General features: G+C 43.4%; 1 protein-coding gene across 3 annotated transcripts in view; it reads right to left on the reverse strand.

Moving 5' to 3' along the window:
• Dner (delta/notch like EGF repeat containing) overlaps window positions 1–18,964 on the reverse strand; it is a 314,710-nt gene that overhangs the window by 180,119 nt on the left and 115,627 nt on the right. For all 3 annotated transcript variants that reach the window (XM_087209350.1, XM_087209349.1, XM_004868010.3), the window contains exon 4: window positions 17,403–17,569. In XM_087209350.1, the coding sequence (XP_087065476.1) occupies window positions 17,403–17,569 (167 nt within the window). The remainder of the gene's footprint in view (window positions 1–17,402; window positions 17,570–18,964) is intronic.

The raw sequence follows: 18,964 nt of genomic DNA on the forward strand, positions 1-18,964 counted from the left end.
TTCCATGAACGCCAAAGTAATTCATCACTTTTCCCTCCATGTTGATGTCAGAAGAACAAACACCTAATTGGGCTCCAGATGACTTCATAAACGTTAGGGAGTCCAGGAATCAGGCCTTCAGTTGAGTTCACATAAAAAGTTGCTGATTGACATGTTTACCTTCCTGGCTTTCGCAAGCATTGTGAGCATGATCTTTCAATTGCCTTTGTTCTATGGTAGCTCTTTGTTGTGCTGTGATTCAAAATCCCAAGTTGAAGTGGTCACTGACAAGGCCCTGTGGTAACTTCAAGGTCATATGAAAGGAGTTCCCTGAATTTACAAGTGTTTGGTGAGATTTCTAATTTGAGATGCATTAGCTTCTTGAATTATGCATAACACCTTTATTTTCCAGTGCATACATTTATTGCACTCAAAATAGAATTAGCCAACGTATTATAATGAAGTCCCAGTGGTGCATCATGATTTCAAAAGGGAAAAAAATGGGAAGGTTGAGCCTGATTCGGCCTGGGCTATTTCTGGTTCACTTTAGTATTCTCATCACGTGAGCTGTCTTCCCTTGGCCCCAGGTGTACAGCAGCTCCTGGCCAGTTTTCCCTGTTGGCTCCATTTGATGGGACTCCAGAAAGGTCTCCACCACCCAGTCTCTCTCCTATCTAGCTCACAGATTCCTAGAATTGCCTAGAGAGTTTATTTCATAAACTGTTTTTTAGGCCCCAAAACACAAGTGGGTTCACCGACTCCACATGTCATGGCTTAGATCTAAAATGTTCCCCAAAATTCTCATGCACGGGGAAGGTGACTAGATCGTGGGGGCACTGTCGCTGACCTGCTGTTAGAATGTGGGGCTGGTTGGAGGTCGGTCACTGGGGGTGTAACCTGGAAAGGTGTATTCTTGTCTCCAGCTCCCCTCTTCTTCTCTCTCTACTTCCTGGCTGCCATGGATTAGGCATCTTTCCTCCACCATATCCCCCTGCCACCTTGTCTCTGAACTAGAGCCAGCCAATCACGGGCTAAAACTATGAGCCAAAACGAACCTCTCCTCCTTTAAGTATTGAATGTTGGATACTGTGTCCTAGCAACAGGAAAATAACTAAGATACCCAGTGTGTCTAATGGTCAGGTCTGGGAACTCTTAATTTAAAGATGATTTCCTTTCTGCAAAGTTAAAATGCATGCATTTCAGCAGAGACCCTACAGCAGGGTGAATGTGGTTTTCAGTTTCTTCCCTGCTCCTCCTTACCTCGTGGACCCTAATTCAGCTTCTGTAGCTGGGCAGATTTAATGTCTAACACAGCTTTCCTCTTCAGTATGCCTCCACTGCTCTCCTGCTTGCTCCCTGAGCCCTGTTCTCATGGTCTTGGCACAGTTCCTCTGATATTATGTGCTGTCTCCCACCACAAGACCTTTGCACATGCAATTCCACCTTTCATCATAGAAGGATTCCCCATCAATTGACTACTGTCTCAGCCTAATTTTCTTTCTTGAAAGTATGATCCCTTTTGCTCTAGATCAGATCAAATTTTTATTACAAACTACAGCCATATCACAGTGTGGTAATCGGTTATAATTTTCTATTTACTTGTATCATTATTTCTTTAATACCCATTTTCCCACTGTTATGGCTTGTGTTTAGATGTCCCTCCAAAGCCTCATGCAGTCATGAATGGGGCTTTTTCAGAGGTGGCTGGATCTACAATGTGTGACACTGGGATGGATTCAGGGTGCAATGCTAGGCTCAAGGGCACTAGGACTAAGGATGTAAGTGCTAACCAACCTTAGTGGCCTGGATAAAATATAAGGGGGTAGAAAGAGCTGTGGTTGCCCCTTGCTTGCTAATTTTGCTACCTTCTGCCTTCCATGAATTGTTTCTCCTCTGCTATGCCTGTGTGCCACGCCCGCCTGCCTTGGAGCCAGCTGGTTATGGACTGAAACCTCTAGAAACTGTGAGCTAAATAAACCTTTCTTCCTTTAACTTTGGGTGTCAAGTATTTTGTTTCAGCAATGAGAAAAGTAACTAAGACTCCCACTGAAATGTAAGATTCTTGAAGATGAAGATCTTTCGTTTGTTCATGGCTCAGTCAGTCTCCAGCACCAAGCAGGTGCCTAGCTCACATGAGACACTCAAAGAGTATTTGGAGAAAGGAGAGAAAAAATAAGTGAATACATAAACACATGAGTGCAGACAAGTATGATGTCAGCAAATATGAGGGTGTGAGAGAGGGAAAGCAGCAGAGAAAAACAAGGAACCCAGCAAAGAAACCTGGGAGAGATGAGGACAAACTCTAGCTTACAGCTCCAGGAGAGGCAATGATCTTAACAGCTCTGGCCCCAGAACAACACAGCTCCAGGCCCAGCCAGGGGACACTAAAGGCAAAGTCCAAAACCCACCTAGGGGCAATGCCTCATTACAAATCCAGGCAGGCTGCAGACCACAAACAATACCAGTCCTGCTCGGATGGTTTAGTGAGAGAAAATGAGCTCCTGATTGTCCCTGTTTCTAGCCAGCTCACTCTCAGAATTAAATTCTTTAATTTAATGTAACCATCAGTTCACTGGGCTGAAAAGGTTTCCCTTATCTGTCCAGAACAGATTCTATTTATGCTTCCATCTTTACAAAAGCCTTGGGACCGCTATCTGATCATCGATTCTTTCTGTAATGGTCAATGTGGCAAATTAAAAATTCTATCCCTCTCCCTTACAACCTTTAGAGTCCAAATTCCCAATCTGGCTTTGTTGAACACACTGCCTTCACTCATGGAATATCTAACAGGAATCAGTGTATAAAGTGGAGGCCCCAAAACAAAACAAAGTGAAAATGAACCTTGCCTCATATTTTAAACAAGAAAAAAAAATCAGACACATCAAGTGAATCTCATTGTTTTCTGCCTTCTGTTTGTAATGCTAATTGTCAACCCTGCCTCAGAAAGGGCTGTTTATCACCCCAGGAAGAGACACTGGGCTCCTGGTGTGAAATTCACACTTTAGAGTAAGGCTTATTTGTAGAAGTCAATCATCCATTAATATTCTAAAGAAAATACTTTCAAAACTACAACTATCTCATTAATAGAAAATGAATTTGTTAATTAGCTGATTATTGTATATTCATGGATATTAGCTATGTATACTATACTCTTCACAAAAATACTAGCATTATTATTTGCAACTCTAAAAACTGCTTCTTTCTTAGCAAACCAAATCATTCCTATACATTTATTCACTCACACTCTAAACTATGCATTTTTGGGTTTTTGGCAGTACTAGGACTTGAACTCGAGACCTTGGCACGGAGCTACATTCCCAGCCCAATTTTTTAAATTTTTATTTTTTAATTTTTTATTTTGAGACAGGGTCTCACTAAGTTCTCCAGGTTGAGTTCACCTTGCAATCCTCCTGTTTCAGCTTCCCAGAGTGCTGGGATTATGGTCTGCACCACCAGGCCCAGCTATCTATATTCCTTTATAGTTACCTAACTATGAAATCTTCTAAACTATATATACATAGATATAGATACATATATATAAATTTCTGTGACAATATATCTGGGTCTATGTATAAATGAACATCTGTATGTGACTTCCCAATAATCTAGTATTTATTTGATATTTCTTCATAATCAATATTTCTTGAGTGCCTGCTCTGAGCCAGGCACTGTCTTAAGTGTTTGTGATTCAACAGTAAACAAAACATACACATTTCCCTGCCTTCATGTTGCTCACATTCAGGCAGAAGAGACGGGTATAGGAAGCAGGCATCTCTGGGAAGTGACCAGTTCTACAGGACCAAGAGTGGTCCCGGGCATGGAACACTACGGGCACAATGATGAGAAAGGAACCACAAGAGGGCGCCTAAATGAGATGGTGGCAGGTAAGCAAAGTCGGAGCGGAAATGAGAAGCCAGGATGGGGAGGGAGCTGTGGAGAGGCCTCCAGCTGTGGGATACCTGAGAAGCTCTAGAATGGCTAGAAGCAAGAGGAGGGGAGCGGAGATGCAGAGAGCAAGAGGCAGACACACCAGGCCTTTCTGGCCTCTAAGCCTTGGCTTCTGCTCTGAGGAACATGACGCCCCTGCAGGACTGAACAGAGGCCTACATGCCACGTCCTCCTCCAGCCTAGGCCACCTGTCTGGGACAGAGGTGGGAGCAATGAGGCCAGGCCAAAGGATGGGGACCAGCGCAGTGGAGAGAGACAGCAGCTGCCACTGGAGAGGGGTGGCCACATTCGGGATATGCCTGAAGCCGAGGGATTTCCTGATAAATGGAGGCGGGAAAGGAAAATCAAAGATGCTGCCAAGCCTTGGCCTGGCAACCGGAAGGATGCAACTACAAACCAGAGAGGGGAGGCCACTCACCGCAAATCACCTCAAGTCTTGCTCTCCCTTCCCAATCCTTCACACCCTTTTCTTTATTCCTCTCCCTGCCTCCCCTCTTTCTTCCTCCTCTCTGGCTGGCCCGCGTCTCTCTTCTCTCAGGTACACACAGCTACACATCCTTCAGCATGTGCCCAAGGCCCCTTCTCTCTCCCGGCACCTGCTCTCCAGAAATGCTCCTTCCCCCCCATACCCCCAGTTCTAACCTCCAAGCAGAAGCCTCGGTATCTCCATTTCCGGCCTTGCCTTTCCTGGGACGGGGGTGCTGCGTTTGCTCAGAGCCCACTGAATCTCAAGGGCACATCTAAACTGAACACAAGGCTCTTTACAAAAAAGAGCCTTTCTTTCAACGAGACGCGCACACACACAGAACCCTATTCCCATCTCTCTTGGCTCTGCTCTGCCTTTCCTTGCCTCCTTCCCATACACGCATGTCTAGACAGTGGGCGTTCTTGGGGTCCCTGGTACCAACTGTCCTCGTTTCTGCTGCTCTCCACCTGATCCAACCCTTTGGATTCACCATCAGAAGCTACTCCACAATACTCGCCGTATTATACCACTGCCTTTGTCACCGCCTGCTCCCACCCGTGCTTAAAACCCTGGATCCCTGCTGCCTGCAAGCTCAACACAAACTCCTTAGCACAGAACGCAACCCTCCTACAGACCAGCCCCTGCATTCTATCCCCTTTCTAGCCTTCTCATTGAGATCCATGGCCCAAGATTGTTTTATGGGGGGTGGGAACAGGAAATCAAACTCAGGACCTTGTGCTTGCCAGCCAGGCGCTGCGCCGCTGAGCTAAATCCGCCGACCTGTTCTATTATTTTTAAAGCACCACGTGCATTCTCTCTCCCACCACTCCCTGACTGCCTTTCCCACTCATACCTACTTTTTTGGTCGTTGGCCAAACTCAAGATACTCTTCAAGTGTAAATCTTTAGCTTACCCAGGTAATGGATTACTCTTCCCTTCTGAATTGTCGTAGCCCTTACATTGACTGTACGATCCATCTAGTCTTTAATATACACTTTTTCATCTTCTCATTTACTGCTTTATGTCCAACATCATCTCAACGTCCTTAACATCTAACCAAGGGAACAACTGCTCATTTTGTGAGTATTTACAAATGTCCCCTTTCGGGGGTGGGGGGGACTCTTACTGGCCTGAACACTTCCGGGTCAAGTTCCCGGTAGTGATGAGTCCAGGCAATGAGCAAGACAGAGAGAATAACTCAAAACACACAAACAAGAGAGAGGCCATGGTGATGTACAGGACTCAAAGATAAAAGGCCAGGAAAGATGAGAAAGGAAGGAAAAGGGCCTGAGGCTGGTGTTGAGCTGAGACACGGGGGACAAAGAAGTTAAGAAAGCAGGTGCCAAACACATGGAGAATATTAAGAAAGCAGAGAGGAGGAGATCAGATTGATACGATGTTTACTGCACAATAGGGATGCATTCTTCCTGCTCTTACATGTCCTCCAAAAGATAAGCAAAGACTTAAAGGATTTTCACTCATATTTTGGCTCCTACACTCTGTTTATTAGAATGTGACTTTTTGGACAGGTCTAGGCATTGGGACAGTAAGATTTCTCTGGATGATGTAATGAGAATATCCTGATTGCCTGAAGCTCAAAACTCTTGGAGACTGGTATCTCATATATCTTTGTACCTCCAGTACTGACAAGAGTGTCCTGTACATGGAAATTAATCAGTGGATGTCTGTGGGTGATAACCAGAGATATTCGGATAGCTCAACAGACACTGTGGACACAGTGTTTCCTTGGAGTATGTTCCAGAAGATGTTGTCCATTATTAGCGAGGCAGCCAAGCAGTATTTGTCGGTGTATTCATTAAAGAAGATTTTCCATTTGCCGACCAAGCAAATATATCTTTTGTAGGTCAAACTCACAATTACAGCATTAAAACAGGACAGCTATGAGAGTGTTGCTTGTTAGGATGCATGTGAAAACCAAAAAATACCATGGCATTCAAAACCCAAATGTCAGAGGGAGCATTACTGATGAGAAAGTAAGACAGTCTTTTTGAAATTCAGCCCTAATTATTTATATTCCTCACCAGAAACTAGACAATTTTCTCCTCCTGACATGCTCTACTTCGGCCCATTCACAGGCTGCTCTGAGTGTCATACCCAAGACCTTTTAAAAAACAATTACAACTACCAGGATCTTATGGGAAAAAATTAAATGTTCCTTTCTAAAGCCTCCCTGATAGGTTTTGCAAATATTTGCCTTTTCTGGAACACCTTTTATGCCATTTTCATGGGGTTTTTCTGACCTCATAAAAAGTGCATGATAAAAGGAACTTAAATGCCTGCCTCTGGGATGCTGTGGTGGAAAAGCAGAAGAAGGCAGAGAGGAGATGGAAACAGAATCGGGACCGCAGCTCTCTGTAGGAATGTCAGAGCTGGGCAGGGCAGCAGAGTCCCTGCGATCAGCACCCAGCTGTTCCTTCCCTCTCTGCCTTCACACTGGCTCTGCATTGGTCCGTATGGAAATGTGACACTAGGAGGAAGCCTCTGTAAACACCTTCTGTTTAAAGTGAATCTTTTTTTTTTTTCTTAGGTACCAGGGATCAAACTCTCGGGACCTTGTGCTTGCAAGGCAGGCAGTGGAACCACTGAGTTAAATCCTGGGCAACATCTTCTGTTTAAAAAGACTTGTTCTAGCCTCTTTCCAATAACTGCTATGGCCGCCACTCCCCTCCCGGAGGAGCCCCTGGGAGTCTCAGAGCCTCAGATGGGTGAGGTGTTTCAGGGAGGTGCAAAGGAGTCTCTGAGAAGCTCATGCCCACCTCAAGGTGAATCTAGTTAACAGCATCTGGCTCAAAGGTGATGGCAGAGGAATGATGCTGGCTTCCAGTGGTAAACTGGCTCTCTGAGCATTTTGCTAGCAATTCGCTAGCATGTGTCAGAATTCACCACAGAAATGTTCAAGCCTTTGACCCAGCAGATTCCATATCTGGGAGTTTAACCTAAAGAAGTCATCAGAGAAGGCACAAAGATGTACTTATAACGAGTTCTGAAATTCTGCCTGATGAGGTGGATGGGGGGAAGGAAGGAAAGAAAAAGGTAGGAAGGAAGAAAGGGGACTACTTGTTTAACAATAGCATATTGATGAAATGAATTATACTGATTTGACTAAACATTATACAACCACTAAAACAATGCTATAAATTTATATTTATTAGCATAAAAGAACGTCAGTGTACAAGTGAGAAAAGCAAATGATCAGACAGTACACAAATATGTTCTCCTTTCCAAAAAATAGTGTGTGCATGTGAGTGTGTGCACGTGAGTGTGTGCACTATCACACAAAGAAGCGTTCTGCAAGTAAATCCCACAGAAGCCAGAAGCAGGAGTGGGTGATTATAAGAAAGTAAATTTCAGTTTTTCTTACCTGTCTTCCATATATTACTTTCATAGTAAGAAGTAAACAATAGAGTCTTTTATTTATTTTTCAAAAGAAAGTAAATTGGAAAATAACCTTCTTTGGTCACAAGAAAACCACTGTCTCTGAGGTTTAGATTCAGAGTCCACCAAAAAAATGTATACACACTTCAGGAAAAGAAAATCATTCTGATGCTTTTCCAACAGATGGTGTTACCCTCCTATGGGGGACCCTAGAGGATGTTATATATCACAGGAAACCCACTACACGGCAGGCCCTTAGAGAGCAACTGAAAATGCATTCAAACAATCTCAACGACCAGTGTTACCCAAGCAGCAGCTCACCATACTAACAGATGTCTGGAAGCTCACAGACACCACTCTGAGCACCTCTTGTAATTGTAGAGGCCAAAGGTAACTTAGATTAATATCATGATGTCTCAACAAATTTAGAATTAAAATAGTGATATAACTGTTTGTTTTCCCAAAGTGTGTGCACATTTTTTGGCAGGCTCTGTCTATTTAGCACTGAGAACGCCACTCCTAACCCCGAACCATCTCTCTGGCTGTCTCTCCTTTCTGCTCTTCCCCAGTCCCCCTCCCGCTCTCCCTACTGCTCCCTACACCCTCCTCTCTCCCACTCAGCCCCTTAGAAAGAAGAAAGAGCAGGATGCTTTGGCGGAGAAGAAATTGGGCTGTAAAAGAGACAATTTCCAAAATTGCTTTCTTAGTTGAAATTAAATTGACAGAAGCTAAGAAAACCTTTTGATGGTAAGCTGATGAAAAAAAACCCAGAGAAAGTTTGTCTCTAAGATAAAAGAAGCAGGAAAAGGTTTTTTAAAAACATTTTAATGAAATTCTGTGCATAAGATTTGAATTAAAATTTACTAACACTGGCATGTGATATGGTATTTCTTTCCAGAATTAATAAGAAAAATTTTGAGACATAAAAAATAATCCTATAATTTAATTTTTCCAAATTAATAAAATATGCTACATGTATTTATTTAAATAAAAGGGAGAAGAGGGCCAGGGATTTAGCTCAGTGGCACTGTGCCTGCCTGGCAAGCACAAGGTCCTGAGTTCAATCCCCAGTACCAGAAAAAAAAAAAAAAAAAGAAAAGTTAATAAATGGCAGAAGAAAAGGAAGAGAAAATGAGGCAGAGAAAGGGAGAATCTATGGTTCCAAAGATGGACCTAGAGTTTGCTTCAGGAACCCTGGAAGCCGCTCCCCTAACGCACGGGCCCACATTTCAGAAGAATGATCTGCAGTCACTTCCTGGCTTCAATTCTGAAAACGGTGCTCAAAAACTGCAGGGGCACATTGGTCCCCGACACCACTGTCCTCTCAGGCACACTCAGATCGGCTTTGTGGTTTTCCTGCACTTCTTATTAGGTCCTGGGGTTTGCACCATCGTAAGTGTATCAGAGAATCACCTGAGGAATTTGTAAAAGATTCTCCTGCAATCAATGTGGAAATCAAACCATTCAGACCAATTACACTGATTAACCCTGCCTAAATGTGGAGAGCAATTACAAAACTAATAATTTCAAAAAGACTGATTATGGTGTTTCATCTCTAATGCATCAAAATATGTTTGGAAAAATTAGATATTTGAAATAAAACCTGACTCTCATTCAAAAAAAAAAGATTCTCCTGCAGAGCTATCAGGTCTCTATTAGACCAGAGGGTAAGAAAAACACATCATTCATCTTAGATCACTTGCCTCAATTCCACCAGAGCAGGCTCAGCCTAAGACGTCTACATAAGCTGCTCAGCACGGTTCCAGTTTATCAGCACAGCAGTAAGAACCAACAAATAAATGATGCTCAATAATTAAGAAGACAGGAGCTAGACATGAAGTTTAATGCTAACAAACTTTTTAAAAATCCTAATACTCATTAATCCCAATATTCAATAATCTTAATAATCAACAATTAAAAAAAAATAGTCCTGATTGTCAATATTGAAATGTGGTTTCCATTTAAGTACAATTTAAATTTCATAGAAATCTTCTAATTAACTAAATGTGAATTATAAGAATTTGATCTAAAATAAATTATGCTGTTCAAGGGAGCTTTGGTCCTCCACTTTTGTTCTTTTGTAACTCTTACTTTTTATTTGAACATGTCCAAATTTGGAGATTTTTTTTTCCCCTTCTATTTTAGGGAGCTCAATAGACCTTATCCAACCGTGGTTTCAAGATGACCGTGAAAAGGTGAAATATTTGCATTTTTATTTTTAAATCTTAAGCTTTCATCAAAAGAAGATGTTAATGATCCGATAGGTGGTAACCTTTCTAAACTTTCTTCAACTATTTTACTCCTAACTCCCAGAGCAAGGTATCTTAAAGGACAAAATGCAACATTCCCAGAAGAATGATGAAAAGTTTCCTTCTTTCTTTTTGGTTTTTTTAATCTGATCCTCTAAAATACTTTTAATGTAATAAAAAGGGGGCATTTAGGTGTCTCAGAGGTAGGTTATGAAAATCTTCAAAAAATTCTGAAGATTGACATTTTACAGTAGGAAATTTTCTTCGCATGGCATTTACTGAGCAGAATAACTTAGGTGTGAACCAAATTGAATCAGTCAGGCGACCACCATGTGGGCACCACACTTGCAAGGAGCTATGGCATGGTCTCTTCTCTCTAGAAGTTTACAGTCTAAAGATACAAAACCAGCAAACCAAAAAACACGGGAAGAGCCATGAAGACTATTCAGATGTCAAGTTATGTGATGCCTGCTATAAATGTAGCCATTAGAGGAAAAAGCCAGACAAGCAACTGGTAAAGCAAAGATTCTACAAAACAGTCAGAAGAAAGTAAAGGAAGTCAAAGCCAGGGAAAATGATGCCTGTTGTACAGAGAGAGAAACACAAAAAGGACTTGCAGGGCTGGGGTTAAGCGACCCTCTTCCCAGGGTGACAAGCCATCTAACCACAAGATTGGGAGGTTGGAAAGAAGCAGCCACAACCCACACTGGCATAGGCATCAGAACTTCTTGGGTATCATGAAGTCGGGGTCCAGCTCTCAGAAAGTGGCCTTGCTATGGTGCAGCAAGCAGCCAGACAGGTGACAAAGCTGGCACTAGGGACATCAGGACCTTATGCCTGAAGGAATTGAGAGGTCACTCCAGAACACTGGTGGAAGCTCAGCAGGTCTGTTGTCCTGTTCAATGTAAATCAAGGGACCAAGGACCCCAGAAGCCCAGATCCGGATGGCAAGATGCACACTTCACACACTTCCACCAGTAAGAGCTCCTAAAGTTCCAAGGGCTTGTTTGAGAAGGGCCTGGACACAGAAGGCTGCAACACACAAGGCCTGGGACATGACAATGAAAGGAGCAATCTTAGAAAGTGCTCCCAGAGCAGCCTGCGCACAAGAAAGAGGGGCTAAGGACCGGGGATTTAGCTCAGAGGTCCGAGTTCGATCCCCAGTACCAAAAAAAAAAGAGGGGTTAAGACAGACAAGTAACAACTTTCCAGTTGCCTGGCATGCACCAGGCCCTGGGTCTGATTCCCAGAACTAAAAAACAAATTTTTCAGAGAATTGACCCAGTTTTCATGAGTCAGAGCTAGGATGCAAATATCTATCCCTATACTAATGGACCTAAAATGTTATAATCAATAAAGTTATTATTGGAGTATACAGCAAAAAGTATTCTGAAAATTAAGTCTCCTCCCTGCTGTCTTATTTCTCCATATTCTAACTCATTTGATAAGATCTGAGGGGCTTATAGGAAATATGTAGCATTAAATGGTAAAATGTAAATTTAAATGGACATTAGAGGCAGGAAAAAATAAAACTTGAAGCCAGAGTAGGTAGAAGAGAGAGAGATAAGTGGGCTTATGCTCTTGACAGTTCTATGAGGTGAATTGCGAACCAGTCCCGCATCTCTGGGAGGCATCTTTTCAATAAGGGGAAATGTGCACTATGCATCTTTCAGGCCACATGAGAATCCTCCTTTCTGAAATGGCCTGATGTGTCCCCAGCCCCTCCTTCCCCAGCCCCTTTCCCTGCCACCCTGAATATCCCACAGGGAGCTGGATTCTGTCTGCCCTGCATGGGACCCACAGTCAGGAAGTGGTCACAGGAGTTGGTAGCCAGCCAACAAGACAGAAGAGCTGAGCGGATGCAGAGAGGCAATGCCATGCTGTTTATCTCTGGGTTTCTTTTCATTCTAGAGCAAGAGACAAAAGGATTCCTGTGTTGAGATCAACATCTAGAATTTCCATCGGGAGCCCTGAGGCCTGAATTGCTGAAATGGACACAAACAAAAAAGAGAATTAATCACTATGCATGGCTGTGGGGAGCTCTCCAGCCATGATGAAAGGTTAGCAAAATCTCCTGACCCTATTGTTTATTGAAACCATGTCCCTGTCTAAGCACTGCCTACCATCCTTAACCCTACCGGAGTGTCCCCACAGTGTCTCTGGGCTTTGGGGAGCACTTTCTCCCAAATCTCTTTCTCCATTAGATACACAGGATGAAACCCCTCACTGCAGCTAAATTACTTTTGAAACTCGTATTTTTTAGGACAAGGCTTATAGGAATACACAGAAGGAAGAGAAAAGACAGGGGCGGGGAGTTAAAAAATAGAGCTTTATGAAAGGACGCCAAAGATTTCCCTGAAAACTCACATGAAAGACCAAGTACCTCTTCTTCCTTTGGAAGATGAACAGAAAACCACCCCCCAAAAAATTCACACCTGAAACCCCTAACTTTATATAAATTCATTCTTATCCAAGATGAGAGGCAGGGGAAGGTGAATGAGATTTTCAGTTCTAGACTATGCTTGTTGAAACTGAACTCTAACTCTAGTTGTGTGGCCATTTGTCAGTTCCTGGCACTGTTATTAAATTACGCTATTGGCACAGGGTCCTGGGCCATTGAAATCCCTTCATGAGTTAAAAAGGACTTAAAGTTGTAAAAGGAGTATCCAAAGAGGTCATAAAAGAAATACCAGTAATCTAGATTAAATATTCTAATGTACTTATCGTTTTGATATAAATTAGACATGAAACAATAAAAATTGATAGTACAAATATGTATCAAATAAAAGCAATAGAAAAATAGGGGGTTATGAGCAGAATAGTGGAATGAGGAAAGAGATAGAAACAAATATAAAAAACCAGACCAATTTAATGAAAGAATAGAAAGATAAATGAGCTGAATCAAAATTAAAATAATTTCAGAGAAAAAATGGGTAACAACAAATATGGATCATTAGAGTGAAAAGTGTGAAGGAAAAAATGGTGTTTCTCTGAGCAAGTAGGAAGGCAGGAGGTATGGAGAAAGCAGGACAGCTAACCAAGAGAGTATTCCAGGGTTGTCTGGGTGTCTGTAAGAATTTATACAAATTAGAGGAGATCAGAGAATCCAGGTAGAGTAGAATCTTTGGCTAGCCATTTTCCTTATAAAAGATTCTGTGATGGTGAGTCTTGATTGCGACTTTGGTTGGATTGAGAAACACACAGGAAATCAGTAAAGCAGACTTCTAGGTGTGTCTGTGCAGGTGCCTCCAAAGACGATTGGCATGCAGAACAGCAAACTGAGTGGGACAACCTGCCCTGTCTGTCCAATAGTCTCTGGGCCCAGTGGAACAAAAAAGCAGAAGGAGGAAGCCCAGAGCAAATTCTCTTACTCTTTCTCTGCTCTCTGGCTGTCATGAGGAGAGCAGCCTCCTCTACCACAGGCTCCTGCCATCACAATATTCTGCCTCACCACAGGCCTAAATGCAGTGGAGCCAGGCAACCATGGACTGAAACCTCTAAAACCAGGAGCCAAAATCAGCCTTTCCTCCTTTAAGTCATTTTTCTCAGGCATTTTGTCACAGCAACAGAAAGCTGATGAACACAGGCTCCAAAAGAGGAGAATTTACATGAGGTCTTAAAGATGAACAGTTCATGGTCTGAGATACACAGAGTTTGAGGGCGGGGGTGTCATTCCAGGGGGGTGGGGCAGGGCATGAGCAGGCAGAGGCAGAGCGGTGGTCCACCATGCACAAGTGAGGAAAACCATGCCTGAGGGCAGAAGAGAGGAAAAGGCCTGGAGAAGGCGCCCAGAGGGGCTTTCTCCCTAAGGAAATGGTAAAACCCTTCCTTCAACAGCTTTCTGACAGAGGCAACTCCTCAGAAGGCTGATTCGGCCCTCAACTCTGAGAAAACCCATCACATCAATGTCTCCAAGCAACTGCAAGTTTAAAAATAACAGTGATAATAATAATAACACCATACTTAAGAGAGGCAAGCCAGTGTGTTTCATGGAAATACAGCTGAAGCAATGAACTTGCCTCTCCAGAAACACAAACTATGGGCAAATGAATCACCCAGGAAGCTAATGGGCACCTCTAATGCACCCCACGGTACAGTCTTCCTAAAACAAAGGCCATTTAGTTATTTGCCCCCCAACACTGCATATAACAAATAATATATTTGTAAGAGATGTATTTGGAAAAAAACAGAAAGGATAATTAAGTAGATGGCAGAAGAGTGGAAATTTGGTGGCAACCCAGCTGGGAAGAGGTTGGTATAAAAGGCACAGCGGGAAGAGCTCTGTAAGACTTTGTAAGACTTGTATCGTCTCTCTCTTGGTGAGCAGCAGCATGAATATTAATAAGGCAACGGTAATGAAGGAAAACTGATAGAAAATTAAATGCGGGATCACTGAAACAGGTCAAAGATAAGTACATTATGATCATCTGGAGCACATAGAACATTAGGTTCTCAGCAAGAAACTTCACAAAAGAGTAGAAGATCTTGAGGACATAAACGTTCAATGTGACTTAAACATCACACAACACACGCATGTATCAAAACATCACACTGCTACCTCATTAACATGCGCGACTTTTATGTTTTGTATCAGTTAAAAATAAATAAATAGGGCCGGGGATTTAGCTCAGTTGTTCCGGCACCTGCCTCACAAGTGCAAGGTCCGGAGTTCGATCTCCGGTTCCTAAATAAATAAATTACTCCTTAATTCATAGTATGTTAGCATAACTTATAAATTTGAGTGAATAAATAAATAAGTGCGTAAATATGGTGACAGAAATCTAATTTCTCTCCCAAAGACACAGGAGGGAAACCTGGACGCGTTGTGTGGAAACATTCCACCACCAGTGGAATTTTGGCCACCAGTTAAGTACATGGGATCTAGTGAAGGTATGGAAAGATCAGAAGCGGCTGGCTCCTCCCAGTGCCTCAGGACACTGCGGGAACTTTGCTCCCCTCTGAGGGGACCTGCTTGTCTGTCAAATGCCACTGCACTCCTCCAAACGATCCTTGGGCTCTTCACTAAAACATACTCATGACTAGAGAGCAGACTATAAAAATGAATTATAAAATAAAATAAAATCCTCCTTTAACAAAACAAAAGTATTAAACCTATGTCGGTGTAGCAAGCATAAGGCTTCTGCAATGATTACAAAAGATACACTGAGGTTCTTTAAGGTAAAAAGAAAGATGCTGGCAGCATACAGGCGCCCTGGCTGATATTGGGAAGGTGGCCCAGGTGGTGGGAGCAGCCGCCGCCTTTATAGAAACTAACATGGAAAGACAGTGAGCTCCACCACAAAGCCAGGTAAAATATCCACAAAGCCCTTACTGGGAAACTTTAAAGAAATTATATCATGAATTTCAAAAGAGAAAAAAGGGCTTATGGAAACAAATGGCGTTGCTTAAAATCCTTGTCTCCTCGTGATAACCTCAAATATAATTTTGGGAGAAGAATTCCTTAATTTAGCAATTAATGTAGGGAACATTTTTAATCACTCCTCTAAAAATAATACTTTAACCAAAGATACTTTTTCCATGAAATTTTTTGTGACCAAAATGATCCCAAACTGTATATGAATTCTCAAAATTTCTCCAATCTCAAAAGAATAAATTTGTATGAACACTGGAAAATCTCATCTCCATCCATGCTCCCAGTGTCAATTTAACCTTAGAGTGATGCTACGACAAAAAGCAGATTAAAATGTCAGCTAACATTTCAAATGGGAATCTTCTGATAATATTAATGACATTTTAATGAGTAGTGATACTTTGTTCATTTTCTTGAAATATTAGCTCCCTGTCAGGGAGCAGTTACTCTACTAAAGAAAAAAATTTTAAAGATTAGTATAAAACTATCAAAATAACCAAAAGCTATGTCCCTTTAGATGAAGTGCTACAACAGACACAGAAGTAAAAAAATACTTCCCTAGACTATATTGGGGGTGATATTCAGATTTGAGCATTGATCATACGTCGTCCCAGAATTTCTGATTCTCTAGAATCTATCTTCGTGGTCAAATCTTGATCTGAAATTCAATCTTCTCTCCTCTTTTCCCAGCTGTGCCCATTCCCCAAACTGACTTCTCTTTATGTTCTCTCCACCCAATAAAGTCCCTGTCGTCCCTGCTGGATTTCCAAAGATTGAAAAAGGGCCTTCTCATCAGAGGAAGGTCAGGCAAACATGAAATGTGAGAAATATTAAATAAATCTGAGCATTTTTTTAATCCCTTTATCTAAATTATGACACATGTATCAAACACATGTCTTAGAGAATAATGTATATTTTATATTTAATGTATATTTTCCATTTACAAAACATTCAGTATATCAAGAAAAAAAATAAAGCACCCGAGAATAATCCCTACCCATGTAATTTATACTTTCACATCCATTATCTCTTTTAACACTACCCAAATCCCCTGAAAGCCAGGAGCTGTCTCACACACACACACACACTCATTCCTCCAGGGGAAGACTGTTGGAATGTACATTTGGATAAGAGAAAGTGTCGACAGCAGGAACGAGAAACTGCTTGGGTGCACTACCCTGGGCTGGTGGATTCTAAACGTGAACTTGTGCCCTTGCACGAAGGCTGTGAGATGGAACAAGCTCTAAGGAAGCAGCCAATGATATCGGCTACACGGAGAGCTAGAGTGTCAAGTTCCAACTCGAACTCCATGCAGGGTGAAGGCCAAAGACAACTGACAGGACACAGGGAAGCTGACCCTCAGCCAAGTGTCCAAGGGCAGCCCTAAGGAGGACAGGGGTGGGTGGGTCCAGGTGGGTTCAGTATCCAGAGAATACTGAAGGCCATTTCTACACCACAGCAGAGGAACAGAGAAAGCAGATAAATTACAGAGGCAGGTTCAAGAAAGGAGAAGTTAGAAGTGACCCAGAGAGAGCGGTAGTCCTTGGCATGACCTGGTCAGCAGCTCTGATGTGCGAAGTCACTTGGGAGCCACTGTGCCTGAGGTCCTTAAGTTCTCCTGAGAGACCACATTCGACAGACTACACTGCCTACAACTCCTGGACAAAGGGGACAAAAGAGTCTGAAAGAAAACTCAGAATTAGATCATTAAATGCCAAAGTTGACACACTTAGGATATTTTGGAGAAGGCTGGAAAACAGTCTCTGGATTCCAAAGCTTACACTTTGCCCACTTTGAGCTAAATAGGAAATACTATGTTAGAACCTATTATATTGTGTTTGTTACAACCTGTTTGGGTTGTAAGTAAAACCATACCTAAGATAAAGACAACCAGAACTCACATTATCTGGGCAAAATTCCCAGGCTACTGTGTCTGAAGACCAAATCAAGGCTGGGCTGGGTCCCACAGGGCACTGAGATTTCTGTCACTCACCGATGAAGTGATTTTGTCCCAGGGACAGCATCTCCTCCAGGAGGACCAGGCCCCCTGGGGCCTGCAGGGGGGTCACACTTCGTCCGTCGATGAGGGAGCACTGTTGGAATCCTGTGGCTGTGACCTTCCATAGCAGAATCAGCGATGCAGCGGCGTCCTGCCGAATCCTGAAAAGGGGAGTGATGTGAATGCAAAATGCCTTTCAGAGAAGTTCATGCTGGAACTGGCTGATCGAGTCAAAAATAAAGACAATGAACACACCCACAAAAGTATCAGGAAACTGAGGGAATGGTTCTGTAAACAAGTGTCCACGAGGGGCACACTCAGGTTTTCTCAAGTTTATCACAAATATCTCTCTCCCACGATGCTCAAAACACACCACGAGAGGACAAATGGGTGCCTCACCTTTGGGTGACACTTTGATGAATGACGAAAGCACCCCGAGATCTTTTACAAACAAATCCTTCCATACCCACATGATGTAAAAAGAGTGTTGCTGAAATTTATTACAAATGTGTGCTGCGGTCCAACACGGCCACCCAAGTGATGTCGCCAAAATAAGCAACTTGCATCACACACACAAACACACACACACACACTCCTCCCCAGGCTTCGGGCCTCCCCTGGCTTCCTTGGTTTCCAAGGTAAAATCCAGAGAAGATGCCATCGAAGGCCTGCCCACCACCCCCACCAGGTCCCTCGACGTCTCTCCTTCAGCTCCATGTCGGCAGCACAGTGAGGAGCCACTGCCCCTTCCCGCTACGCTTCTTCCCCGATCCACGCGCCACATCTTCCCTCTCTACCTGGGAAACTATCCCCACCTACCCAGACCCTCTTCTCTCTGAGACCAGGCCTTCTTCCAGCCACCCCAGCGGCGCCCACTTTCCCTGCACCTCCAGAGGACTGGGCTTCTAGCTGGGTCACAGGATGTCAGTCAGGTGCCTGCGGCGCTGACCCCCAACCCCAGCCCCAGCACGGAGCTCCGGCCTGGTGGCAGGGGACTCAGTAAGGCTTTGGAAAATGTCTGAATTCCTGAGCAAGTGGAAGTGTAGGGGGCTAGAAACCCCGAAGTGTGAATTTCGGGCATCCAAAGGTCATTCATTCGGTGTCCTCATCTTGCTCAGCCTGGGTCAAACTCTGCCGTTTCTGTGCAGTTCAGCAACTTAAGGGAGTCACGGACAATGTCAGGTTTGTTGGGAGGGAAAGAAAAAAAAAACCGGAAGCACTGAAAGGGATAAAAGAACCAGAACTACACAAAAAAGTGTATGAAGGCAGAGTAATGTGGTCTAGAGAAGGAAGGGCTGGGAGGTGGACGTGGAGAAGTAAAGGGAGCTACCGGCCCTCGTCTGTACTCCCTAGACCAGCGCTGGACCTCAGGGCTTTCCGTGGACTTAGGAGCATGAAACCCTTAGGACCGGGGTCCCCCTGCTGGTGGAGCTTGGAGAGGCCTCACACGCCACCTCTGCCCGCGGGACTTTCCTCCCAGAAGCCCTAGGAGATCACTTCCTTTCTTGGCTCTTCCCCTGCCTGCCGGAGTGGCTGCACAGCTGGGGAAGAGGGTG

Source organism: Heterocephalus glaber, unplaced genomic scaffold (genome assembly GCF_053883595.1).
Source record: "Heterocephalus glaber isolate CG9 unplaced genomic scaffold, H.glaber_assembly_v1.0 deba00001004, whole genome shotgun sequence".
NCBI classification, from domain to species: Eukaryota; Metazoa; Chordata; class Mammalia; order Rodentia; family Bathyergidae; genus Heterocephalus; species Heterocephalus glaber.